General features: G+C 43.7%; 1 protein-coding gene across 1 annotated transcript in view; it reads right to left on the reverse strand.

Moving 5' to 3' along the window:
- LOC106599981 (potassium/sodium hyperpolarization-activated cyclic nucleotide-gated channel 1-like) overlaps positions 1–26,579 on the reverse strand; it is a 74,575-nt gene that overhangs the window by 16,922 nt on the left and 31,074 nt on the right. Inside the window, exons 4-6 of the mRNA XM_014191309.3 lie at positions 22,024–22,242; positions 1,582–1,728; positions 1,266–1,506 (exon numbers count right to left, since the gene is read on the reverse strand). Of these exons, the coding sequence (XP_014046784.2) occupies positions 1,266–1,506; positions 1,582–1,728; positions 22,024–22,242 (607 nt within the window). The remainder of the gene's footprint in view (positions 1–1,265; positions 1,507–1,581; positions 1,729–22,023; positions 22,243–26,579) is intronic.

The raw sequence follows: 26,579 nt of genomic DNA on the forward strand, positions 1-26,579 counted from the left end.
GAAGTGATGCTGGACAGGCGGGCAGGTGCAGGCAGCGATCGGTTGAAAAGCATGCATTTAGTTTTACTTGTGTTTAGGAGCAGTTGGAGACCACGGAAGGAGAGTTGAATGGCATTGAAGCTCATCTGGAGGGTTGTTAACACAGTGTCCAAAGAAGGGCCAGAAGTGTACAGAATGGTGTCGTCTGCGTAGAGGTGGATCAGAGATTCACCAGCAGCAAGAGCGACATCATTTATGTATACAGAGAAAAGAGTTGGCCCAAGAATTGAACCCTGTGGTACCCCCATAGAGACTGCCAGAGGTCCAGACAGTAGGCCCTCCGATTTGACACACTGAACTCTGTCAGAGAAGTAGTTGGTGAACCAGGCGACGCAATCGTTTGAGAAACCAAGGCTACTGAGTCTGCCGATGAGGATGTGGTGATTAACAGAGTCAAAAGCTTTGGCCAGGTCAATGAATACGGCAGCACAGTATTGTTTCTTATCGATGGTGGTTACGATGTCGTTTAGGACCTTGAGCGTGGCTGAGGTGCACCCATGACCAGCTCTGAAACCAGATTGCATAGCGGAGAGGGTGCGGTGGGATTCGAAATGGTCGGTAATCTGTTTGTTAACTTGGCTTTCGAAGACCTTAGAAAGGCAGGGTAGGATGGATATAGGTCTGTAGCAATTTGGGTCAAGAGTGTCACCTCCTTTGAAGAGGGGGATGACAGCAGCTGCTTTCCAATCTATGGGAATCTCAGACGACACGAAAGAGAGGTTGAACAGGCTAGTAATAGGGGTTGCAATAATTTCGGCAGATAATTTTAGAAAGAAAGGGTCCAGATTGTCAAGCCCAGCTGATTTGTAGGGGTCCAGATTTTGCAGCTCTTTCAGAACATCAGCTGAATGGATTTGGGAGAAGGAGAAATGGGGGAGGCTTGGGCGAGTTGCTGTGGGGGGTGCAGTGCTGTTGAGATAGAGCAACATGTGGCAGAGATACAATATAATAATGTTATATTTAATTATGTTTCAAATATACTGTAGAAACCACACTGCATCTGTTCAACTACCAGCCATCTGGGAGCCTTACACTTACAAAAAGTACTGGTTATGCTAGTTTTGAGAGCTGAGGGACACAGGAATACCCCAACACACAAAGCACTTCATATTTTCAGAACATGAGAATAGAGTACAAAGATGTAAGGCAAAACACAGGAAACACTAAATATGAATAGTTTGTTGAATTATATTTAATTCTGTGTGTATTGTGGTTCAGGCCCATACCTCCAAAGTAGGAGCCATCAGAGAGCTTCATTCCCAGGGTTCCCTTAGTGATGACATTACAGACTCCGTGCTGGATAAAGTACATCTTCTTGCCGATGGTGCCCTCTCTGATAATGTAATCACGGGGCTGGAAGACCTCGAAGCGGAGCATGATCAACATGGCTGTCACAAAGTTGGGCTCTGCGTTGGCGAACAGTGGCATGGATGCCACCAGTTTACGGCAGTTGAAATTGACAATTTCCTTAAGATAGATATAGATTGTTAGTAATGTTTGTCTTCATGGTGTGCATGTCCAGGCAGGGACTAAGGGACTTACCTCTCTGAGTGGTTCATTCAGCTCTTCCAGGATGCTCTCTTCATCAAACATCTTCCCCTGGTACCGGTGCTCGTAATAATCATGGATTTTCTGTCGGAAGTCAGCCGGCAGCTTGTGGAAGGACATATACTGCTCCACTTGTTTGTACTGTAGAGAGAAAGAGAGAGGGATAGGAGGAGAGAGAATGAAAGAGTGAATAAAGTAGTGAAGTCACTTACACTACCTCAAAGTCAACACAGAGCTTAAACCTTCAACCATTCGGTTTTAAAATTACTGGATTTTAATTTTTCTGGAAAAATAATAACAAGAGGTGGGTAGACATTGCAAACAAAGAGCTATTCATTTCACGCAATCAGGGCACCATCGAAGGCAAAGTGACATATTACTGTGTACTATTGAGGGAAATATGCTTGATGTTTGAAACCCACTGAAAGTGGACAAAAACATGAAAATGAGCAAAGGACCAAAACAAGCTCATTCATTCAGCTAATCAATACCAAGCAATCAGACATTATTGTTGAACTGCTGCTGCAGCAGTTTACTCATTACAGTTTACCCATCACCGACCACGGTGAAAACCTAAGGGCCGGTTTCACAGATGAAGCATAGTCCTGGACTAAAAAGCATTCTTCATGGCAAAGCTTTTTTAGTCTAGGACTAGTGCTTTTTATACTAGGACTAGACTTAATCTGTGTCCGGGAGACCAGAGCAGACCAACTCTAAATCAATGAAGTGTATCAGGTGGTGTATAACTGGCAACCCTCCTCAGGATGCCAGCCTGACAGTCAGGAAGAAATTGATGGGGTTGTAAAGCTGTAGAGCTCTAAGAGATAGAGAGATTACTCTTATGTCAGGCTCTGTGCAATTCAGCCTACGTCAAACAGAGAAGCTGTCTCACAAACATGCCACTCCACCCAGCACTCATAAAGCCTTCACAAACATAACACAGGCCTGGTTCTTAACCGGCATTGACACACTAAAACGCACACCCCACATACACACTTTTTTCCTTCCCTTTTGCCTCAAACCATTAAAGATTTACAAAAACAGAATCTAATTCATCATTTAGGAACCAAACAGAAAACAAAATATTCTCTTTAGCAGAACACGCTGGCAACCAATAATATTGTCAGCAAACTGTTAAGATGGTTGTCCTATTATCCCCCCTAGCAGGAGGACAAATGTAATGTAGTCACTCTTTTTGTTAACATGACATAAGTGTGTGTGTGTGGGGGGGGGCTGTTAGGCAGAAAAACTCTGTTCTGGGGGTGACTGTAGTTGTATAATGAGAGAAAATAGAATACAACCTGCAAAAGTAGCCAGGACCCTTAGAAACACTTTAATGACCTCCTTTTTCAGGTCAAGTAATAGAGCGTTAATAACTGCCTTATTCATAATCTATTAATGATCTTTTACTAAACGGTAGTACCATAAAGGTTTACCAAACCCCGTTTGACCCTGCTCTGGTTTCTACCATATCAAGGAACTGAACAGCTATATAACTAACAAGCTCAGTTGAATAATTCAAATGCAAAATTAAGAAGTGAAATCTCCCATGGGTAAGGAAAGCTCTGCTCCTCTAAATGATGGCGTTACGTAATGAGACACTTCAGATGCGTAAGTGCTGCTGCTCTCTGACAGGCAGACGGGGTGCTGAGCTGAAGGTGTGGTGGCGTAGGTGTTGCTGAGAGAAACAGCCCAGGACCTAATGGTGACGCTGACAGGCTAACCATCACAACAACTGGTCCTGCTGAGGAAGCATGAGACACATAGGGCTCTGGTCAAATGTAATGCACTATAAAGGGAATAGGGTGCCATTTCAGACACAGCAAGTGTTCCCATAGTGGTAAGACCATAGAAATGGAATAGCTAAAACAGTGAAGTTCTATCATACATACCAGTCAGTAGTCATATTCTTTACAGGATCTCTGTAATACCACCCCAAATACAGATTATACCAAGAAAACATGATGTTCAATTGAATAGTGGTATCCCATGGTGCTTAAAATGTCAATTGGATGAGTATTTGAAGTGGCTAATGGTACTTAAAAAGGGTCTGAATACTTACAGTGAGGGAAAAAAGTATTTGATCCCCTGCTGATTTTGTACGTTTGCCCACTGAGAAAGCAATGATCAGTCTATAATTTTAATGGTAGGTTTATTTGAACACTGAGAGACAGAATAACAACAACAAAAATCCAGGAGAACGAATGTCAAAAATGTTATAAATTGATTTGCATTTTAATGAGGGAAATAAGTATTTGACCCCTCTGCAAAACATGACTTAGTACTTGGTGGCAAAACCCTTGATGGTAATCACAGAGGTCAGACGTTTCTTGTAGTTGACCACCAGGTTTGCACACATCTCAGGAGGGATTTTTGTCCCACTCCCCTTTGCATATCTTCTCCAAGTTATTAAGGTTTCGAGGCCGACGTTTAGCAACTCGAACATTTAGCTCCCTCCACAGATTTTCTATGGGATTAAGGTCTGGAGACTGGCTAGGACAATGCAGGACCTTAATGTGCTTCTTCTTGAGCCACTCCTTTGTTGTGTTTTGGGTCATTGTCATGCTGGAATACCCATCCACGACCCATTTTCAATGCCCTGGCTGAGGGAAGTAGGTTCTCACCCAAGATTTGACGGTACATGGCCCCGTCCATCATCCCTTTGATGCAGTGAAGTTGTCCTGTCCCCTTAGCAGAAAAACATCCCCAAAGCATAATGTTTCCACCTCCATGTTTGATGGTGGGGATGGTGTTATTCGGGTCATAGGCAGCATTCCCCCTCCTCCAAACATGGCGAGTTGAGTTGATGCCAAAAGAGCTCCATTTTGGTCTCATCTGACCACAACACTTTCACCCAGTTGTCCTCTGAATCATTCAGATGTTCATTGGCAAACTTCAGACGGGCATGTATATGTGCTTTCTTGAGCAGGGGGACCTTGCGGGCGCTGCAGGATTTCAGTCCTTCACGGCGTAGTGTGTTACCAATTGTTTTCTTGGTGACTATGGTCCCAGCTGCCTTGAGATCATTGACAAGATCCTCCCGTGTAGTTCTGGGCTGATTCCTCACCGTTCTCATGATCATTGCAACTCCACGAGGTGAGATCTTGCATGGAGCCCCGGGCCGAGGGAGATTGACAGTTCTTTTGTGTTTCTTCCATTTGCGAATAATCACACCAACTGTTGTCACCTTCTCACCAAGCTGCTTGGCGATGGTCTTGTAGCCCATTCCAGCCTTGTGTAGGTCTACAATCTTGTCCCTGACATCCTTGGAGAGCTCTTTGGTCTTGGCCATGGTGGAGAGTTTGGAATCTGATTGATTGGTTGCTTCTGTGGACAAGTGTCTTTTATACAGGTAACAAACTGAGATTAGGAGCACTCCCTTTAAGAGTGTGCTCCTAATCTCAGCTCGTTACCTGTATAAAACACCTGGGAGCCAGAAATCTTTCTGACTGAGAGGGGGGTCAAATACTTATTCCCCTCATTAAAATGCAAATCAATTTATAACATTTTTGACATGCGTTTTTCTGGATTTTTTTGTTGTTATTCTGTCTCTCACTGTTCAAATAAACCTACCATTAAAATGATAGACTGATAATTTTTTTGTCAGTGGGCAAATGTACAAAATAAGCAGGGGATCAAATACTTTTTTCCCCTCACTGTATGTAAATAAGGTATTTCTGTTTGAATTTCTTATAAGTTTGCTAACATTTCTAAAAACCTGTTTTCACTTTGTCATTATGGGGTATAGTGTATAGATTGATGAGGAAAAAATGTCATTCAATCCATTTTAGAATAAGGCTGTAACGTAACAAAATGTGAAAAAAGTCAAGAGGTCTGAATACTTTCCGAATGCACTGTATGCTGCAGCAAAACAGTGTGAGAGAGGACATCTTGATGTGGTCTCAACATTGGCTTTCATGGATTTCTGTTTAGCACTTGGTGGTGCAATGATTCTCCTTTCACTGTTGACAGCAAGATGGAGGATATTCTACCACTTTCACATCTACCCAGGGGTATACAATGTGGTACAAAATGTGTGACACTGTTTATACCTTACAGTAAAACATAAAAAAAATCTTCCAATCTTCCATTTCCAATGGAAATAAATGGAAATAGTTGTGTCAAATCCATTCATCACACATCATCTTGAAGCTGAACTCAACTCTCATGTCTGCTTCAGTGACATCAGTTACATGTACTTTAAAGTGGTTTAATCTCAAACCCACCCAATGGCCTCCCCTCTTCCCTCTCTCCTTTCTACCCTTTCCTCTACCCTGGATTCTCGCTCCCCACCATGAGGAATTCTAATTTTGGTTCAGCGCGGACAGCCTTTCAGATGTATAACTAATTAATCCATTCCAGCCTAAATCGCTTCATTATAATATATCTAGCAGTGAGAGAGAGGCTGGTGACAGCCAAGTCAAAGCCTGTCTCCCTGTCCCCAATCCCGGCAGAGGAGATTTGAGCAGTGGGTAAAACAACACACTTTAGGTTGTCAGAAACATTAAAGTCACCACAGCTGTGTTATAATTTGATTTTTAAGAAATCAGAAGAAGAAAATAACACAGAGATTCACACAGAGACCTAATGACCACAGGATGGTTGTCTGTGCAAGTCTTTTCCTCAGGAAAAGACTTGCACGAAAAGACTTGCACAGACAACCATCCTGTGGTCATTAGGTCTCTCAGTGTGAATCTCGGTGTTATTTTCTTCTTCTGATTTCTTAGGTTTTCTATTCTAAGAGCTATACAGTATATGTACTGCCGTTTTAACATATACATACAGTACTAACTACTTCTGGCCACAGTAGAACCAGCCTCAGTTTGAGTAATGGAGGTGGTTAGTGACTCACTGGATGTGTCCGAGAAGACAGATCACTGCTGTGGCTGACATGTAAACAGCCACAGATCTTCCTTCCTCTTACATGCTTCAGCCAGGCAGCTTGGTCTGTGGAAGACCCGTGCTTATCACAAAGTTACTATAATATCAGAGTCTAAGTCTAGAGTTATATGGTACAGCAGGGGTGACCAATCCTACACTAGCACACCTGATTAATCCAATGACTCTTGGCTGATTCATTGGATTAGGTGTTTCAATGCTGGGCTGGAACAAAACTCTGCACCTACTGTAGGACCAGGATTGGCTAGTAGTGGCCATCACTGTGCTACAGCGCGAACCCACAGAGACTGACAACAGATCCTAAGGAGAGAGAGAGTTTCTGTATTGACCTGGCCTCACTGCAATGCATGGCTGAGTGAATGACAATGATGCAGAAGGATTAGAGAGTAATACAATACAGTAAAATAAACCAGTACACACCAAATAAAGAGTTATTACAACTCTATTACAAATCTTTCATTCTGTTCTGTTCACCGTGAGGACTTTAATTTGGCTACCAGTGTAAATGTACTTCCTGAAGAACTTTGAGATGGAAGTACATTTACGCTGGGAGGCAGAAAGAAAATATTTCATCTAAAATTCCAAAACACCAACATTCTGATATGTCATCACTGTATTAGTATTCACCCTGCCTCTCTTCCATCTGCTCTGTCTGATTTCCTTAATACTTTGTCTGTTGTAAAACCTTTTACTGTCTGCTGTCCGGAGGTTCAGTAAAAGCGGCCACTACCATCGATCACGTGAGAGCAGGGGCAAGTGTTATGATTTACAACTAGGTTATTACATTCAGGAAATGAAAAGTAGCATTGCCATAACAGAGGATCTTCCCAGAAAAGAATGACTATCATTGTTCCGACATCTCTGACTATGCCCAAAAATCGCATAGCGCGCATAGAAAGCTTACGTAGACGAGGTAAGAGATTTCGAACCCTCTATAGCCCGCAGGTCTCCTCCTCTTCCTCCCCTCCTCTCCCCCTCAATTGGCTCCCTGTAGCAGTAAGTTAGCGCTGCACCTCTCAAGGACAAAGCCACCAGTGAGAGAGAGAGTGAGAGAGAGTGAGAGTGTGAGTGAGGAGACAAAAAGCAAGGCGATATTAAGAGATGGAAGGAGAGAGAGAGAGAGAAGTAGATAGACAGAAAAGAGGAAAACAGAGAAGAAGATGGAGAAGGAGAGATCGAAGGGATTCACAGAGCGAGATTAACAGAATGGGATGAGAGTGACAGCGTGTGTGTGTGTGTGTGTGTGTGTGTGTGTGTGTGTGTGTGTGTGTGTGTGTGTGTGTGTGTGTGTGTGTGTGTGTGTGTGTGTGTGAGAGAGCGATAGAGTGGGAGAGGCAGGGAAAGGCAATCAAGTATAAGAGAGAGAGAAACGGAAGAGGGGGCCAATGTCAGGACAACATTGGCGGCAGGACACACGGGTCTGCCGTCTCATCAATTCTGCTGCTGGCCAGAGGGACGTCATATCACTACCCCCCACCCTACCTTCCCCTCCTCTCCCACATCTGCCCCCCTCCCTTATCCCCCCACCCCCCTTCCTCCTCTGCCAACCCCAGCCCACGGCGACTTGGCACTACCTGGGCGAACACACCCGCTCACTCTGATTGGCTGCTGAGAGGCAGCAACACTGCTCCAGCTCCCCAGCCACAGAGACTCTGCTTGGAGACAGCCAGGCTGCTGAGCTGCTCACGCTGTGTTGTGTTGCTATCGCTGCATCTAACACCAGCCAACACTACTCCAACACTACTCAATAACACTACAGTTTACTGGCTGGGCTCTGCAGGTATTTACCTGGGATTTACAGAGAAACTATATGACGCCAAACTACTATACTACAGGTACTTTCTGGTACCAACAGGTAACTGTCAAAATAAAGGAAACACCAAGGTAGTGTCTTAATAGGGCGTTGGGGAACCACGAGCTGCCAGAACAGCTTCAATGGATTTTACAAGTGTCTTGAATATGGAGTGATTTCAGTGCCAACAGAAATTGTAGTTGAATTGGGGCGGCATCCTGCTAATAGTTGGTTTCCAGTAGTATTAGCTACTACTACCTGTGGTCTCTAGCTCTCCGTCGGTTTCTACCGTTCGGAGTTACAGTTGAAGTCGGAGGTTTACATACACCTTGGCCAAATACATTTAAACTCAGCTTTTCACAATTCCTGACAGACGAAGGTTTAGGTCAGTTAAGATCACCACTTTATTTTATGTGAAATGTCAGAATAATAGTCGACAGAATGATTTATTTCAGCTTTTATTTCTTTCATCACATTCCCAGTGGGTCAGAAGTTTACATACACTCAATTCGTATTTGGTAGCATTGCCTTTAAATTGTTTAACTTTAGCTGGTGTACCTGAATCAGGTTTGTAGGCCTTCTTGCTCGCACACACTTTTTCTGTTCTGCCCACAAATCTATGGGATTGAGGTCAGGGCTTTGTGATGGTCACTCCAATACCTTGACTTTGTTGTCCTTAAAGCCATTTTGTCACAACTTTGGAAGTATGCTTGGGGTTCTTGTCCATTTGGAAGACCCATTTGCGACCAAGCTTTAACTCCCTGACAGATGTCTTGAGATGTTGCTTCAATATATCAACATAATTTTCCTTCTCATGATACCATCTATTTTGTGAAGTGCACCAGACCCTCCTGCAGCAAAGCACCCCCACAACATGATGCTGCCACCCCCGTGCTTCACGGTTGGGATGGTGTTCTTTGGCTTGCAAGCCTCCCCATTTTTCCTCCAAACATAACGATGGTCATTATGGCCAAACAATTCTATTTTTATTTCATCAGACCAGAGGACATTTCTCCAAAAAGTACGATCTTTGTCCCCATGTGGAATTGCAAACCGTAGTCTGGCTTTTTTTAATGGTGGTTTTGGAGCAGTGGCTTCTTCCTGGCTGAGCGGCCTTTCAGGTTATGTCGATATCGGACTCGTTTTACTGTGGATATAGATACTTTTGTACCTGTTTCCTCCAGCATCTTCACAAGGTCCTTTGCTGTTGTTCTGGGATTGATTTGCACTTTTCGCACCAAAGTACGTTCATCTCTAGGAGACAGAATGCGTCTCCTTCCTGAGCGGTATGATGGCTTTGTGGTCCCATGGTGTTTATACTTGTGTACTATTGTTTGTACAGATGAACGTGGTACCTTCAGGCATTTGGAAATTGTTCCCAAGGATGAACCAGACTTGTGGAGGTCTACAATTTTTTTTCTGAGTCTTGGCTGATTTCTTTTGATTTTCCTATGATGTCAAGCAAAGAGACATTGAGTTTGAAGGTAGGCCTTGAAATACATCCACAGGTACACCTCCAATTAACTCAAAAGATGTCAATTAGCCTATCAGAAGCTTCTAAAGCCATGACATCATTTTCTGGAATTTTCCAAGCTGTTTAACGGCACAGTCAACTTAGTGTATGTAAACTTCTGACCCACTGAAATTGTGATACAGTGAATGATAAATTAAATAATCTGTCTGTTAACCATTGTTGGAAAAATTACTTATGTCATGCACAAAGTAGATGTCCTAACCAACTTGCCAAACCTATAGTTTGTTAACAATACATTTGTGGAGTGGTTGAAAAATTTGTTTTAATGACTCCAACCTAAGTGTATGTAAACTTCCAACTTTAACTGTAGCTAGCTGAACTTTCTAGTGTCTTAGCCAGCTAGTGGGCTAACAGCATCACAGGTGTTTTAGCTAGCAACCTCTGGGCTAAACTCAGATGCAGTTTGTTTGGCTAACATGAGCGGTGCTGTTTCTTCACAGTGTATTACCCCACCATTGAAGCACCATCCCTTTTACATTCTCGTGTGAAAGATAATCTAACTGTGCGTTCTCTCGAGTTGCTTGGTTTACACACCGATTCAGCACTTGGTATTTCACGTGATGGCTCGGCTCGCTGGTTATCATCACCCGCTAGTTGTCTACATTGCGCTCAGCTGGACTCCGGTGTCCTTAGACATAGAGTGAAGTACATGGAAAGTATTTCCCAGGCCTCATCCTTGCTTGAGGATGATTCCATTGACAACAAAGTCCCAGAGGAGGGAGAAGCTACTCAGGCATCCCCTCCGCCTGCGCTGCAGCCTGATTCGGAGGACCCCCATTTTTCATGGGAAGTGAGGATGTGAGGATGACGGTATGTCTCTCGCCGCATAAGGTGGCACGATCTGACCAGGAGATGGATTACGCCCCTGAAAAATAATTTCTCCCCTCTGCTGAGTTTGTGCTACTCTGCCAGACTGAAGAGGTAGGGCAGGAGTGGTTCACCACAGTAGACCTGAAGGATGCTTATTTCCACATCAGAGTTTATCCTGCACATAGGAGATATCTGAGGTTCACCTTCAAGGGCATAGCCTACGAATATCTCACCTTACCATTCGGTCTGTCCCTTTGTGCCGAAGAGAGCCTTAAGAGTCTTGGCGCACATCAACTATGGTTGATCTGTGTGGATACTCAGGCTCAGGTAGTGAAGCACACAGCCCAGCTGTTGTCGCACCTGCTCGCTCTGGGCTTCAGGATGAATTGTTCCATAAACTTGCTCTTACCAATCAAGCAAAAAATATTTTGCCGATTGTCTCTGGACTCTGTAGCCTGTCAAGCAGCCCTCACTTTGGAGAGAGCAATGTTTTTTCCGCCACTGCCCATCAGGGTTTCGCCCAGCAACATCAGTCATGTACTAGATGGGTCTGAGTATTCTTTGGCTCATGGCCTCCATGATTGCAGTAGTTCCACTTTGTCTCCTCCTCATGAAACTTCCTGCGTTGGGTGACCTCACTCTGCTTGGACCCATCTCTCCACCGGCACAGGCGTGCGCTTCTCTTTGCAAAGTGCCTATCGGCACAGTAAAGACCCATCCTGATGACTCCCGTCCCCAGTCCACCTGGTCGTGCTGCTGCTCCAGTTTCAACTGTTCTGCCTGTGGCTATGGAACCCTGACATGTTCACCGGACGTGCTACCTTGTCCCGGCTTGCTGTTTTCGACCCTCTCTTTCCCTCTCTCTCTCTGTCCATCCCTTTCTCTCCCTCTCTACCGCACCTGCTGTCTCAACCTCTGAATGCTTGGCTATAAAAAGCCAATTGACATTTACGCCTGAGGTGCTGACCTGTTGCACCCTCTACAACCACTGTGATTACTATTTTACCCTGCTGGTCATCTATGAACGTTTGAACATCTTGAAGAACGATCTGGCCTTAATGGCCATGTACTCTTAGAATCTCCACACGACACAGCCAGGAGAGGACTGGACACTCCTCAAAGCCTGGTTTCTCTCTAGGTTTCTTCCCAGGTTCCTGCCTTTCTAGGGAGTTTTTCCAAGCCACTATGCTTCTGCATCTGCCTGCTCTTTGGGGATTTAGGCTGGGTTTCTGTATAAGCACTCTGTGACATCTGCTAATGTAGAAAGGGCTTCATAAATACATTTGATTGATCCCTCTTGACACAGGGCTGCCCTACTGGGAAAGTCTTCACGAGCAAAGTAGTGATGACGGATGCGTCACTACACGGATGTGGGGCAGGTCAGGCTAGACAATACATCTACGGTGGCGTATATCAGCCGCCAAGGAGGAATGCGCTCCCGTCAACTTCACTCTCTTGCGAGAAAGATGTTGCTATGGAGCAGCAAACATATGTTGTCTCTCAATAACACATGCTAGGCAGACTAAACTCGGGTGAGGATTTACTGTCGCGGGGGAACCCCCTACGAGGGGTGTGGCGACTTCAACCTGAAGTCATCGTGGACGTGTCGGGGTATTACGGCAGGGCTGCCGTCGATCTGTACAGCTTGTTCTGTGCAATGCGGGATCACAACGCTCCTCTAGGCGTGGATGCGCTGGCCCACAAGTGGCAAGGCATGCTTCTGTACGCCTTCCTTCCCGTGCAGTGGTGTAAAGTACTTAAGTAAAATACTTTAAAGTACTACTTAAGTAGATTTTTGGGTATCTGTACTTTACTTTACTATTGATATTTTTACAACTTTTTACATCACTACATTCCTAAAGAAAATAATGTACTTTTTACTCCATACATTTCTCCTGACACCCAAAAGTACTTGTTACATTTAGCAGGACAGGAAAATTGTCAAATTCATGCAAGTATCAACAGAACATCCCTGGTCATCCCTATTGCCTCTGATCTGGCGGACTCACTAAACACAAATGCTTCATTTGTAAATTATGTCTGAGTGTTGGTGTGTTCCCCTGGCTTTCCTTAAATAAAAAAAACAAGAAAATTGTACCATCTGGTTTGCTTAATATAGGGAATATGAAATGATTTATACTTTTACTTTTACTTTAAATACATAAGTATATTTTAGCAATTACATTTATTTTTGATACTTAAGTATATTTAAAACCAAATACTTTCAGACTTTTACTCATATTTTACTGGGTGATTTTCTATTAAGTATCTTTACTTTTACTCAAGTATGACAATTTTTCCCTACTGCTCCCTTCGAACCTGATCCCCCCTACTCTGGACAGATTAAGAACAAACGGTCTATCCCTCATCCTGATAGCCCCGTATTGGTCTGAGAAGCCATGGCTGGTGGAGATTGTAACTCCCCTGTATGCACAACCATTGTGCCTCCCTCAGCGCAAGGATCTGCTATCCCAAACACAAGGTGAAATACTCCACCCTCATCCCGAGCTGATGGATCTCTGGTCCTGGCCCATGAGAAGTCCAACTTAGACTTTGTGGGCTTGCCTCCAAACGTGGTTGCCACAACTCAGAGCGCCAGAGCCCTTCTACAAGAGGATTTTAAGACTTGAAGTGGAGGGTACTCGAGAGGTGGTGTGAGAGACACGAGTTGGTCCCCTTTCAGTGTTCCATCCCTGCCGTTCTCTCCTTCCTATAGGAATTACTCGACAAGGGCAAGGCTTTTTCCACCGTTAACATCTACTTGGCGGCAATATCAGAATGCCATGTAGGACTAGGTGAAACGACGATCAGGGCTCACCCCCTGGTTCATCGTTTTATGACGGGAGCATGCCGTCTCTGTCAGGTTGCAAAGCCCCTTTCCCCATCATGGGACTTGGCACTGGTGTCACATCTGCTCCTGCAACACCCTCTACTGCTCATCCTGTGTCTCCTTGACCTGCCGCCACTCCCCCAGTACTCTCTCCCTCTCTCTCTCTCTGTGTGTGTGTGTGATTGTGTGGGCGGAGACAGGTGTGCTGCAGTCAGAGCAGATCCCCACCAGCTGCAACCTGTTCCATAATCAAGACCTCTACAAATACTCAGCCCTGCCACTTCCACGCTGCCAGATCGTAATCTGCTCAGTCAGTCTAAGTTTCTAGCCGTTTGTTACTATTCAGATCCTGTTATCCTGTTGTCCCTGTTTTCCTTGCCTGATGCTGTTTTCCTCTCCACTACAGTTCTGCCCGCTCTGACTCTGGTCTCTGTCTCTAGTCCCACGTATCGTCATCCTGCTACTCTGTCCTGGATTCCCCATTCTACAACTCCCTTGGATTCTCCTCCCTGTCTCACCCCCTCTCGCTCCAGCCTCAGCCCCGTACCTGGTTTCCAGCAACCTGTCCGAGCTTCCCCTGACCTGCACTCCATCTCCCCCCGGGGGTGTTTCAATAAATACCTTGGTTACTTCATCCCAGTCTCCTCGTCGTTGGCTCTTGGGTTCCCCTGTTCCACTCCGCGTAACAACTGGTTCTGGATATGCTTACAGGCAATCACTTTTGAACCCCTGAAGACAGTGGATCTTAAGACAGTCTTATAAGATGAACCTGTTGCTTGCCTTGGCCATGGCCAAGCGCGTTAGCGACCTTCATGCGCTCTTGGTTCATCCTTCATGCACTCAGTTTGCCCCCGACTACTCCAAGGTTATGATATGTCCTAACGCCACACTCATTCCTAAGGTCATTCCCATGACTTACAGTAGTCAAGCCTGACTTCTTTCCCTTCCACCCTCCAACATTCTCTTCTCCAGAGCAGCGGGGCCTTAACACGTTGTGTCCGGTGCACACCCTGCTCATTACATGGACAGGACTAGGAGTTGTGACGAACTGTTTGTTTGCTTTGCCAACCCTGCTCGGGGTAGGGCTTTGTCCAAACAAAGCCTCTTCCACTGGGTAGAGGCTACTGTCAAGGCATGCAGTTGTCGGGGATCGCAATCTCCCCTGGGTGTCTGGGCACATTCCACTAGAGGAATTGCCACGTCATGGACACTGTTCAGGGGAATCTCCTTCTCTGAGATTTAACGTTGTTCCTTCGAAGGTTCTAACGCTGAACTTAGCCTTACGCTGCTTTTGGGAAACCGGGCCCAGGTACTTTGCCAGCCAGGAAAGGTAGAGAAGAACAGATAGACTCAAACACTGTGGTAAACAGAAACTTCCGGCGGTTTCTGAAGCCAATGTGGCATGTAACATTTATTTGGCTCTAGCATTTGAACCGTTTTGGTTATGAGCTATTATGACCCCATTCCTACAAACTAAGACTCTCTGGAGCATGGATGTGATGATCACAGACCGCGTTAGAAGGGAGTGTCACAAAAACAAAAATGTGGTCCCGATAAGAATACAGTTGAAATGCCCTGTCATAGCCCTTCTAAGGATAGCCTTTACGTATTTAATCTTGCTCTTGTGACTGACTGGGTTCGAACCAGGTCTCCTGCATGTCACAAGACTGTGTTAGCCCACTTAGCTAAAGCCTATAGGGATAAGTTCAAGAAGTTCATGTAAAGGACGACACGCTGCCTGCTTAGCCACTTCCCACTGAGTTCATATGTTGACTTGAACCCAGGACTTCTGCCTCAAACTCACGTGACCACCCTCCTGAAGCATTCCAAAAAAGGCCTTCTTCAATTGTGTAAGGAGCAACACTTCAGGCTGAGGAGTGAGTTTCAGAGATCCCCATCTGCTACAGTAATATACACTGAGTGTACAAAACATTAGGAACATCTTCCTAATATTGAGTTACACCCCCTTTTGCCCTCAGAACAGCCTCAATTTGTCATGGCATGGACTCTACAAGGTGGCGAAAGCGTTCCACAGGGCTGTTGGCCCATGTTGACTCCAATGCTTCCCACAGTTGGAACTAGTTGCCTGGTAGTGGATCTCTACTCCAAATAGCTAGTTCCATCTCATCCCACAGATGCTCAATTAGATTGAGATCTGGTGACTGGGCAGGCCACTGCAGTAAGCTGAATTCACTGTCATGTTCGTGGAACTATTCCTGGACTATCCTAGCTTTGTGGCCTGGGGCATTATCCTGCTGAAAAAATCCATTCACACATGGATACACTGCTTCAACGAAGGGATGCACCTGATTGTTCGGATATCCTGTGGCATACAAACGTTGCTCCACTTTTATCAAGAGGCCCATTGTGTGCCATGAAAACACACCCCACACCATCGCACGCCTACAATGCTGACATGCGGCATGATGGATGCATGTACTCATGTGGTTTTCTCCATACTCTAGACCTCCCATCAGCGTGAAACAGCAGGAACCAGGATTCGTCAGACCAGGCAATATTTTTCCAATTCTCCAGTGTCCAGTATTTTTGTTCCTTAGCCCACTGCAACCACAGTTTCTTGTTTTTTGCTGAATGAAGTGGATCTCTGTAAGGTCCTCAGTTGCCATACCCCATTCTTTTATGGGTATTTTATGGGTCTTTGGGCACCAATGTTGTACTGAACTGTAGCCCTTCTGTTGCACTGCACAATTCCTGTCAGCCTCCTTTGTCCTCTTTCATCAATGACCCATTTTCGACAACTGGCCTGCCATTGGCTGGAAGTCCTTTGGGTGGTGGACCATTCTTGATACACATGGGAAACTGTTGAGCGCGAAAAACCCAGCAGAGTTGCAGTTCCTGACGCACTCAAACCGGTGCGCCTCGCACCTACTACCGTATCCCGTTCAAAGGCACTTAAATCTTTTGTCACCTCTGAATGGCACACATACACAATCCATGTCTCAATTGTCTCAAGGCTTAAAAAATCCTTCTTTAACCTGTCATCTACATTGATTGAAGTGGATTTAACAGGTGACATCAATAAGGGATCATAGCTTTCACCTGGATTCCCCTGGACAGTCTACGTCATGGACAGAGCGGTTGTTCCTAATGTTTTGTACACTCGGTGTAAGTCTTCGAGATCCAGCAAAGTTACTTGCATGGTTTGGTGATCCATGCTTATGTAATGAAAACCTTGCCTGAGACCTGAAGATGTGTTAGTTTGACCTGTGTTTTATTATTGAATATCTGAAACATACAATATTCTTGCAGTGAAGCCGCTCAACAACTACATCATACCAGTCATCCAACAGACTCCCATTCAGAGCGACACACAGAAGCATCCAGGGTCAATGCCCTGCTCAAGGGCACGTTGACAGATCTCCCACCAGGCCAAAAGTTTGACCTGTGTTAGACATACAGTGCCTTGCAATAGTATTCATCCCCCTTGGCATTTTGCCTATTTTATTGCATTACATACCTGTAATTTAAATTGATTGTTATTTTTATTTCATGTAATGGATAGTCCAAACAAAATAGTCCAAATTGGGGAAGTGAAATCAAAAAAATAACTTGTTTCAAATTTCTTTTTTAAAATTAAACCTGAAAAGTGGTGCGTTCACCTGTGTGTAATCTAAGTGTCACATGATCTCAGTATATATACACACCTGTTCTGAAAGGCCCCAGAGTCTGCAACGCCACTAAGTAAGGGGCACCACCAAGCAAGCGGCACCATGAAGACCAAGGAGCTCTCCTAACAGGTCAGGGACAAAGTTGTGGAGAAGTACAGATCCGGGTTGGGTTATAAAAAAAATATCCGAAACTTTGATCATCCCACGGAGCATCATTGAATCCATTATTAAAAAATTGAAAGAATATGGCACCACAACAAACCTGCCAAGAGAGGGCCGCCCACCAAAACTTATGGACCAGGCAAGGAGGGCATTAATCAGAGAGGCAACAAAGAGACCAAAGATAATCCTGAAGGAGCTGCAAAACTCCACAGCGGAGATCGGAGTATCTGTCCAAAGGACCATTTTAATCCATACACTCCACAGACCTGGGCTTTAACAGACCTGGGCTTTACGGAAGAGTAGCCAGAAAAAAGCCATTGCTTAAAGAAAAAAAATAAGCAAACACGTTTGGTGTTTGCCAAAAGGCATGTGAAAGACTCCCCAAACATATGGAAGAAAGTACTCTGGTCAGATGAGACTAAAATGTAGCTTTTTGGCCATCAAGAAAAACGCTATGTCTGGCGCAAACCCAACACCTCTCATCACCTCGAGAACAACATCACCACAGTTAAGCATGGTGGTGGCAGCATCATGCTGTGGGGATGTTTTTCATCGGCAGGGACTGAGAAACAAGTCAGAATTGAAGGAATGATAGATGGCACTAAATACAGGGAAATTCTTGAGGGAAACCTGTTTCAGTCTTCCAGAGATTTGAGACTGGGACAGAGCTTCACCTTCCAGGAGGACAGTGACCCTAAGCATACTGCTAAAGTAACACTTAAGTGGTTTAAGGGGAAACATTTACAGTTGATGTCAGAAGTTTACATACACCTTAGCCAAATACATTTAAACTCAGTTTTTCACAATTCCTGACATTTAATCCTAGTAAAAATTCCCTGTCTTAGGTCAGTTAGGATCACCACTTTATTTTAAGAATGTGAAATGTTTGAATAATTAGTAGAGATAATGATTTCTTTCAGCTTTTATTTCTTTCATCACATTCCCAGTGGGTCAGAAGTTTACATACACTCAATTAGTATTTGGTAGCATTGCCTTTAAATTGTTTAACTTTGGCCAAACATTTTGGGTAGCCTTCCACAAGCTTCCCACAATCAGTTGGGTGAATTATGGCCCATTCCTCCAGACAGAGCTGGTGTAACTGAATCACGTTTGTAGGCCTCCTTGCACGCACACTCGTTTCCAGTTCTGCCCACAGATTTTCTATAGGCTTGAGGTCAGGGCTTTGTAATGGCCACTCCAATACCTTGACTTTGTTGTCCTTAAAGCCATTTTGCCACAACTTTGGAAGTATGCTTGGGGTCATTGTCCATTTTGAAGACCCATTTGCAGCCAAGCTTTAACTTCCTGACTGATGTCTTGAGATGTTGCTTCAATATATCCACATAATTTTCCTGCCTCATGATGCCATCTATTTTGTGAAGTGCACCACTGCAGCAAAACACCCCCACAACACCCCCGTGCTTCACGTTTGGGATGTGTTATTCAGCTTGCAAGCCTCCCCCTTTTTCCTCCAAACATAATGATGGTCATTATGGCTAAACAGTTCTATTTTTATTTCATCAGACCAGAGGACATTTCTCCGAAAAGTATGAGCTTTGTCCCCATGTGTAGTTGCAAACCTTAGTCTGACTTTATGGCAGTTTTGGAGCAGTGGCTTCTTCCTTGCTCAGTGGCCTTTCAGGTTATGTCGATATAGGACTCGTTTTACTGTGGATATAGATACTTTTGTACCTGTTTCCTCCAGCATCTTCACAAGGTCCTTTGCTGTTGTTCTGGGGTTGATTTGCACTTTTTGCACCAAAGTACGTTCATCTCTAGGAGACAGAACGTGTCTCTTTCCTGAGCGATATGACGTCTGCGTGGTCCCATGGTGTTTATACTTCCGTACTATTGTTTGTACAGATGAATGTGGTACCTTCAGGCATTTGGAAATTGCTCCCAAGGATGAACCAGACTTGTGTAGGTCTACAATTTTTTTCTGAGGTCTTGGCTGCTTTCTTTAGATTTTCCCATGATGTCAAGCAAAGAGGCACTGAGTTTGAAGGTAGGCCTTGAAATACATGTATTTTAATTCCAGTTTGTAAGGCAACAACATAGGAAAAAGGCCAAGGGGGGTGAATACTTTCGCAAGCCACTGTGGTCTAGTTTCAGGCAGGGGCGAATTGGCAATCTGGCAATTTGGGCAAATTGTTAAATGTGACTGACTGGGTTAAGACTGTCTTAGCCTGTTGAGCTAAACCCTAGGCATTGGTCCTGTGACTTGGATGGGTCTCTTCAAAGAGGAGGTCAAAGGTGGGTGAAGTGTAACACATCTGGTTCAATGAACACGCTTGTGTGATGAGTAACTTGACTGAGACCTGATTAATTGTCTGGTGCACAGGAGACCTGGTTTAGAACCCCATCAGTCAAACTAAAATATGTCTTCATGTCTCAGCAAAGGTTGCTCATCACATAGCCTTACGAGCCGCCTGATCCCGCGAGCTTACATGAATGGTTCGCTATACGTGGTAATCAGTCTGGTAATTACGAGGCTACTCATCACATGGATGGGTCACCAAACAGCCTCTGTTGCACTTAAATGGGGTGCACAGATCCTTCTGCTTCTGTTTGCCACAGAAAGTGTTGTTGTTGTGCAGTAGGCCTCATTTTGAACCAAGTCACTTACAGTATATTGACTCCGTGATCTCTGAGTATGAGGTCAAAGGTGGGTGAAATGAAACCAAAGTGGTTCGATGAACCTTGCTGGAGACTTGAAGACTTGTTTTAGCTTCCTGGTCTAATCCTGATGGGCTTTGTCTAAGTAGGCTATCTTTAGAAGGGCTATGACAAGGCTATTCTATATTCTAATGGGGCCCAAATTGCGTTTAATGTGACACTCTTCTATCGCGACCTATGATCACCATAGAGGGGAACAGAACGCAAATCCATGCTCCAGAGTCTTAGCTTTCAGGAATGCGGTCATAATAGCTTATAGCCAAAGTTGTTCAAACGCCAGAGCCAAATTCATAGGAAAAAAATATTAAACATGCCACATTGACTTCAGAAACCGCCAGAAGCTTCTGGAGAGAGTGCTTGAATCTATCTGTTCCCCTCTACCTTTCCTGGCTGGCAAAGTAGCAGGGCACGGTTTCCCGATAGCGATGGAACTTAGGCTTTTGAGTATTTTAATAATGCATATTTCCTACAACGTCCGAAGTTGTAACATGCGTTTCCCAAAAACACCACGCAGAGAGAACTGTCACTAAGTGCATAGTTGGAGCATGTGTCGATACTGATAGGATCGAAAGAAAGGAAGCGCTGCTCTCGGATCAGATTTCTTCATTCAAATCTTTCCTTTACATTGTAATTATTTCACAATACTGACAACGGATCAGCTCCAAAAAAACAACGCACTTAGCTGTTCTTTTGAGTGGTCTGAGGGAGCCGTTAGATTCAGAGCATTTTCAAGTGCAACTTTAATAATGGTTTTGGGAAACAGCTCTGAGATTTAACGATGCTCCTACAAAGGTTCTAACGATTAACTTAGTCTAATTTAGGATGCTCTTGGAAACCAGGCCCAGGATGTTGTTTCTGGTTTTTAATCTGAATTCTGAGAAATTAATTTAAAAACTGAATCTGAATGCATCTGAGAAGTTGAATATTTGAAACTTTGATTAACTTGAAATTATGGTTTCTAAACTTGACAATAAATGCAATATCTAACATATTGAAACTGAATATATCAAATATTGAATTTGAATATTCAATCAAATTTACATTTTATTTTAAAACTGAATGTAATACTCATCGAATTCTGTTTAAAATCATGAAATACAAGTTTTATTTGTGCATTAAACATTTAACATTTTTTATTCAAATGCAATATCCTAATACAAATGATAAATTATAAAATCCAAATACAATTTCTGTTTGCAATGAAATTGCTCCACACTTGAACTCTATTGGAGGGATGTGACATCATTCTTCCGCAAGAAAATCCATAATTTGGTGTTTAGTTGATGGTGGGGGAAAACGCTGTCTCAGGAGCCGCTCCAGAATGTCCCATAAGTGTTCAATGAGGTTGAAATGGGTTGACTGAGACACACAACATTAATTTAATTGATTGGAAATTATTTTGTGGCTTTACACCACTCAATTCCTAATTTTATAATTGGATCCCCCCCCCCCACCGCCAATTATGCTTTTGGTTTGGCCCGGTCCTCAAAGGCCGTGTTTTGTGAAGGGAAAAAAACTATCATGGCTTGCAAGGAGAACGGAGAAACACGCAATATCTCCTCTCTTTTTCTCTCTCTCCTCTCTCTTCTTAACAAACCCTCAAATATATAGGCTAACTAGGAACAAATAAAATTGTGCAGTCAAATTTAACATGGTCAATTCATAACCACTAATAAGAATGATATAGAAAATTATATATTTTTTCAAATGGAGAAAGTTTCTATTGCGATGACCTTACTACCTACTAGGTAAAACCAAATGGTCCTTAGTGGTTCAATAATAAAATAAAGTAAGTATTACTTTATTAATGATCACTACATTTTACTATGTAATTGTTACATAGCTAATAATAAGTGTATAATTATTTATATCAGAAGTAATATGAAGAGAAAGAATAGTCTAGCAGTAAAGGAGTAATGGCAGTTCATTTATTCATTCATTCATTATTCATTCATTCATTCATTCATTCATTCATTCATTCATGTATTAATACACAGGAAAGGAAGCTATAATTTCACTGCACCATTCAGGCCACATGATCATCACCATAGTTATAACAGAATTGAGCGTTAGCGGGAGGATGATGAAGGGAGAGGCTCCTTACCTTCTCCTGGTACTGTCGTCGGGACGAGTCCAGGGACTGGATGAGTGCTGTGGCATGGCCTATGAACACAGCATAGCAGGTGGCCCCGACGATCATACTGAGCATGGTGAGCCAGATATCAGACAGGCTCTCCGGGGCCTGCCGACCGTAGCCGATACACAGCATGTGGCTCATCGCCTTGAACACTGCAAATGAATATAGCTCCGACCAGGTGTCATTCTGCAGAAAGACAGAGAAATTAAACAGAAAATATTTTAAATATGGATGAAAGACAGAAGTTACCCATTTGGGGTGGAAAGGAGAAGGAATGGAGGAAGTTGGTGACTCAAAGTAAGAGACAAAAAAGCACAGGTAGAGCGAGACCGAGAGGAGGGTAGGAGATAGAGAGGGCAGAAAATTGAGAATTGGGGACAAAGGAGACAAGGAGAGGAAGTTGTATAAATGAGGACTCAGGAGATAAAGAGAGGGAGATAGATAGAGAGGACGAGAAGGATAATTAGGGGGATGAGAAAGGGGGAGAGAGGGAGTGAAAGAGGGTTAGAGACAGAGAGGGAGAGAAAGAGAGGGATTGAGAGAGGGAGAAAGAAAAAAGAAAGAAGGAGAGAGGAAGAAAGAAAGAGGTAGAAAGAAAGAGAGAAAGAAAGTGAGATAGAAAGAGAGAAAGACAAAGATAGGTTAGAGAGAGGGAAAGAAAGAGAAAGAAAGAAAGAAAGAAAGAAACAAAGAGGGAGAGAGAGAGAGAGAGATATTGTGGAGTCCTGTGAGGCCTAATCAGTGAGATCAGTGAAAGGAAAATTCCACCCAAAAACTTTTGGTATTGTTGACATTGTCCCAAAATGTTTCGCTTGTCAGCAATCAAGTTTTCAAGATATAGAAATCATCCCCGTATGATGTATTTTGCAAAATGCATCATACGGGGATGATTTCTGTATTTTTTATAAGTTACATATCTTGACAATTTGCTGACAAGCACAACTTTGTGACTATGTCAACAACGGACTAATGAAACAAATACCAACAGTTTTGGGGTGTTTTCCTTTAATGAGAGGCAATTAAAATATGCCATTTCACAAATCTGAATCTGAATCCACAGAGACACACACACACGCACACACACATTATGCAACAACAAAAAAACAATACTGTGGAGCAGAATTCATTTTTATGCATGTCTATGAGATGGCGCCAATAATTTAAAGGCGCAGAGGTGCAGTATTCCACTCACTTTGTATTACAGTAAGTGTTCTCCAGTCAATTCGAAATATTGCGGTTTGTTTTTGGTACAATCTCAGCAATTTCTTGCAGTGAGGGTTGTGTAGTCAACAGAAAATGTCCAGGAAAAAAGCAACTAAAGGCCACGTCCTAACGGTCTGGCCAAGTCCCAGTACTTTTGAATAGCCTCCTTTCCTTGCCTCCTCTCCTTGTTGAATTCTTATTTGAATTGCGTTGACAGCTGAAGAGACAGTCATAGAGACCTCTACAACCCTTTCACCTGTCTGTTAGTGGAAAGAAATGTCACAAGGAAAGGAAGCCAGCAATTCCCACTTCACTCCATACTCCCTCCCCTTGGCCATAACCCTTTGACGTTTACAGATCTGAAGCATCTGGATAGGTATAAGTAGTGCAGTGGTGTAGCTTCAATCATATTGCTAACACTTTACAGATCTGCAAAATATGGATATGGCCAAGGGGAAGGGCTAGGGGGCGAATTGGGACCGGCTGATAGTGTTGGAACATTGCCCCTATCCAGGGAGTCAACAACACCTTGTGGCCAACTGAGAAGCAGTTCAGTTATCCATTATTCCTACCAAGCACACAATGTACTGTACTGATACAGAGTCAAGGCCTCCATAGAGTTCTTATTTTCCACGCCCTTCCCTACCGCCCACGACACACAGCAGAGCAGAGCAGGGAAAGGGTACAGCTAGAGACTGCAGTCAAAATGTTCCACTTCGTCCTGCTCTCCCCTCCAGACTGCATTTAGTGGTGTAGGTTTAAATGTAATCGACTATGATAGAATAGAGAAACTTTATTGGGGAGGGAATTTGTCTTGCAAATACAACAAAGCTCTTCTGTTTCTCCTCTTTGTTTTAAACAGCTACATGTACACTCTTCTAATATAATATTATATGCTGAAACAACATATGTTATACAACAGGTGGGTCTAATCCTAAATGCCGATTGGTTAAAACCGCATTCCAGCAGGTGTCTATTCCACAAATTACCTCCGGCTAAATCTATGACTTTAAAATGCCTATTTACTCTGTTCCATCTGACTGCGCAATCCACTGTCTCAATCCACCCCAGCCAAGCAATTTATAAACTTGATCTCCACAAAAAAAAAGCCTCCAGACATTGTCTCACATTTCTTTTAGACTAACATTTAGTTTTCAACAGCGGAGATTTGTATAAACCTTGCTGTCTGTCACGCCTGACATTTGCAACATTGTTTCAATATTCAAAGATCTCCAGCTGTCTCATAGTAATCAACGAGTCGGGATGAGACAGACAGTCAGCGTTTCTCAGCCCGTCGAAATCATGACTCAGCTGACATAATTTTTATGGATATATACAAAGAAATTGAAATTGAAAAAAGCTAAAACGAAACAAAGTAATCTAGTTTGCAGTCTTTCCATCTTCAGTTTGAACTGATTGTGTTAGCTACTCTGAACAACAGTGTCCTGACGAGTGAGCACAACTTCTAAGCCAGGCGAAATCGCACCTCATTAGCGCATTGTTATGGATGTATCCAAATAAATGTCACTAGAAAACAGCTTTAACAAATGCAAATGCAGTTACTTTGCTGTTATTCTGACTGCTCTTTTTTGACGTGACTGTAAGTTAACCGTAGTTGGAACCGAGCCGATAGAATGAACGAACAGCCGGCTTGGGTAGAGACCCTATATTTGTGTCGGGACTATATCTTGTGGAAGGATGAAATAGCATTAATAAATTAATCAAAATAACGTTGTTAATGAAAATATGTTAATCATTATTTGAATATGTTAGTAACCCGTTGTATAAAAGTGATAATGCCCTCGAAGCCGGTGTTTGGAGGATATATTGGCACGGTTTGCCAGCCCTCGACTTTGTCTCGGGCCTAACAACACCCGTGTCAATATATCCTCCAAACACCAGCTTCTCTGGCATTATCACTTAAGTAGAACCCTGGGCACTAGCTGATCCATATCTAGGATTTTCTGTATTAAATGGTTAGAGTGGAAAGGAGGGACTGTTTTACTCAGGTAATAAAATAGAAGGAAGAGAGTTTCTTAAAATAACCGTTGGCCCCCCTGCAGGGGTTGGGGCTAAATGGTGGATGTGAAAACAGAAACAGTAGAGTGAAAGAGAGTGAATAATGGATGAATGATGAGCACTTTGGCTTGAAAATAGCCTAGGCAGCTGAGAAAGAGACAGAGAGAGTGAGTGAGTGAGTGAGAGAGTGAGAGAGTGAGAGATGCAGTCTCAGGGGTTAACCACACTGGAGCATACAGGATCAAAGTGATACATGTATAAACAATCTGTTCAACTATGAAAGGGATGCTATACCTCACCAAGTGAGGCTCAAGCTATACTTCCTATGGACTACGGGGAGCGTCCCCCATACTGTTGAAACCAATTTGGTTCTTTCCCATCTGAAAACACTTCAGGGATAGGAGGCTATATGCTCAGGTTTTGAGAGCCTGGCTTGGAAGTACAGTTGTAGGTAGAGGAGAACAGGATGTAATTGATGACATCGGGGTCTCCTTGAGACACTGCTGGCTCACTGTACACAAGTAGTATGTCCAGACCATACATAAGCAATAACCCGATCAGTACAATTGATTCCAAGATGGCGTAGCAGTTCAGACGTCTTTGTTTTTGTCTTGTTGTGTCCCGTGTATATATCTTTTTTCGTTCGTAAATATTTCGTATATATTTTTTATATTTTTAACCTCAGTTTCAACATACTCTCCAGCAACCCACCTCACCCAATGTGGTATGGATCTGCTATTTTCTATACTTTAGAACCGGAACCCCCAACAGAAGCTAGCCAGCTAACTAGCTACTAGCTAGTAGTCAGTTAGCCACTGCCCGGGCTAACCTTAGCCCGGGCAACTCCTGCCAGTCTGCACAGCGCGATTCAACCCAGAGCATACCGGACTGCTTTTTCTCCACATCTCCAGTTTCCTACAGCAAGCTCTCAACCTTTTCACCTGGATCATCACAGCTAGCTATCTGCTATCTGAGTGGCTACCCCCTGGCCAACGTCTCTGTCCTGAAGTAAGTGCCAGTGAGCCTGGAACTAGCCTCGTGTTAGGCCCATCTCTCGGCTAGCTGAAGAGGCCCATCAGCCACTCCTTGGGCTACAATACATATTTTGCCAATTGGCCTGGACCCCTTTTTCTGCCGACGCGGATCCCCGCCGATCCATTTGGGGCGGCAGGTAGCCTAGTGGTCAGAGCATTGGACTAGTAACCGAAAGGTTGCAAGATTGAATCCCCGAGCTGACAAGGTAAAAATCTGTCGTTCTGCCCCTGAACAAGGCAGTTAACCCACTGTTCCTTAGCCGTTAT

Source organism: Salmo salar, chromosome 03 (genome assembly GCF_965601325.2).
Source record: "Salmo salar chromosome 03, fSalSal1, whole genome shotgun sequence".
In the NCBI taxonomy this organism is placed as follows: domain Eukaryota; kingdom Metazoa; phylum Chordata; class Actinopteri; order Salmoniformes; family Salmonidae; genus Salmo; species Salmo salar.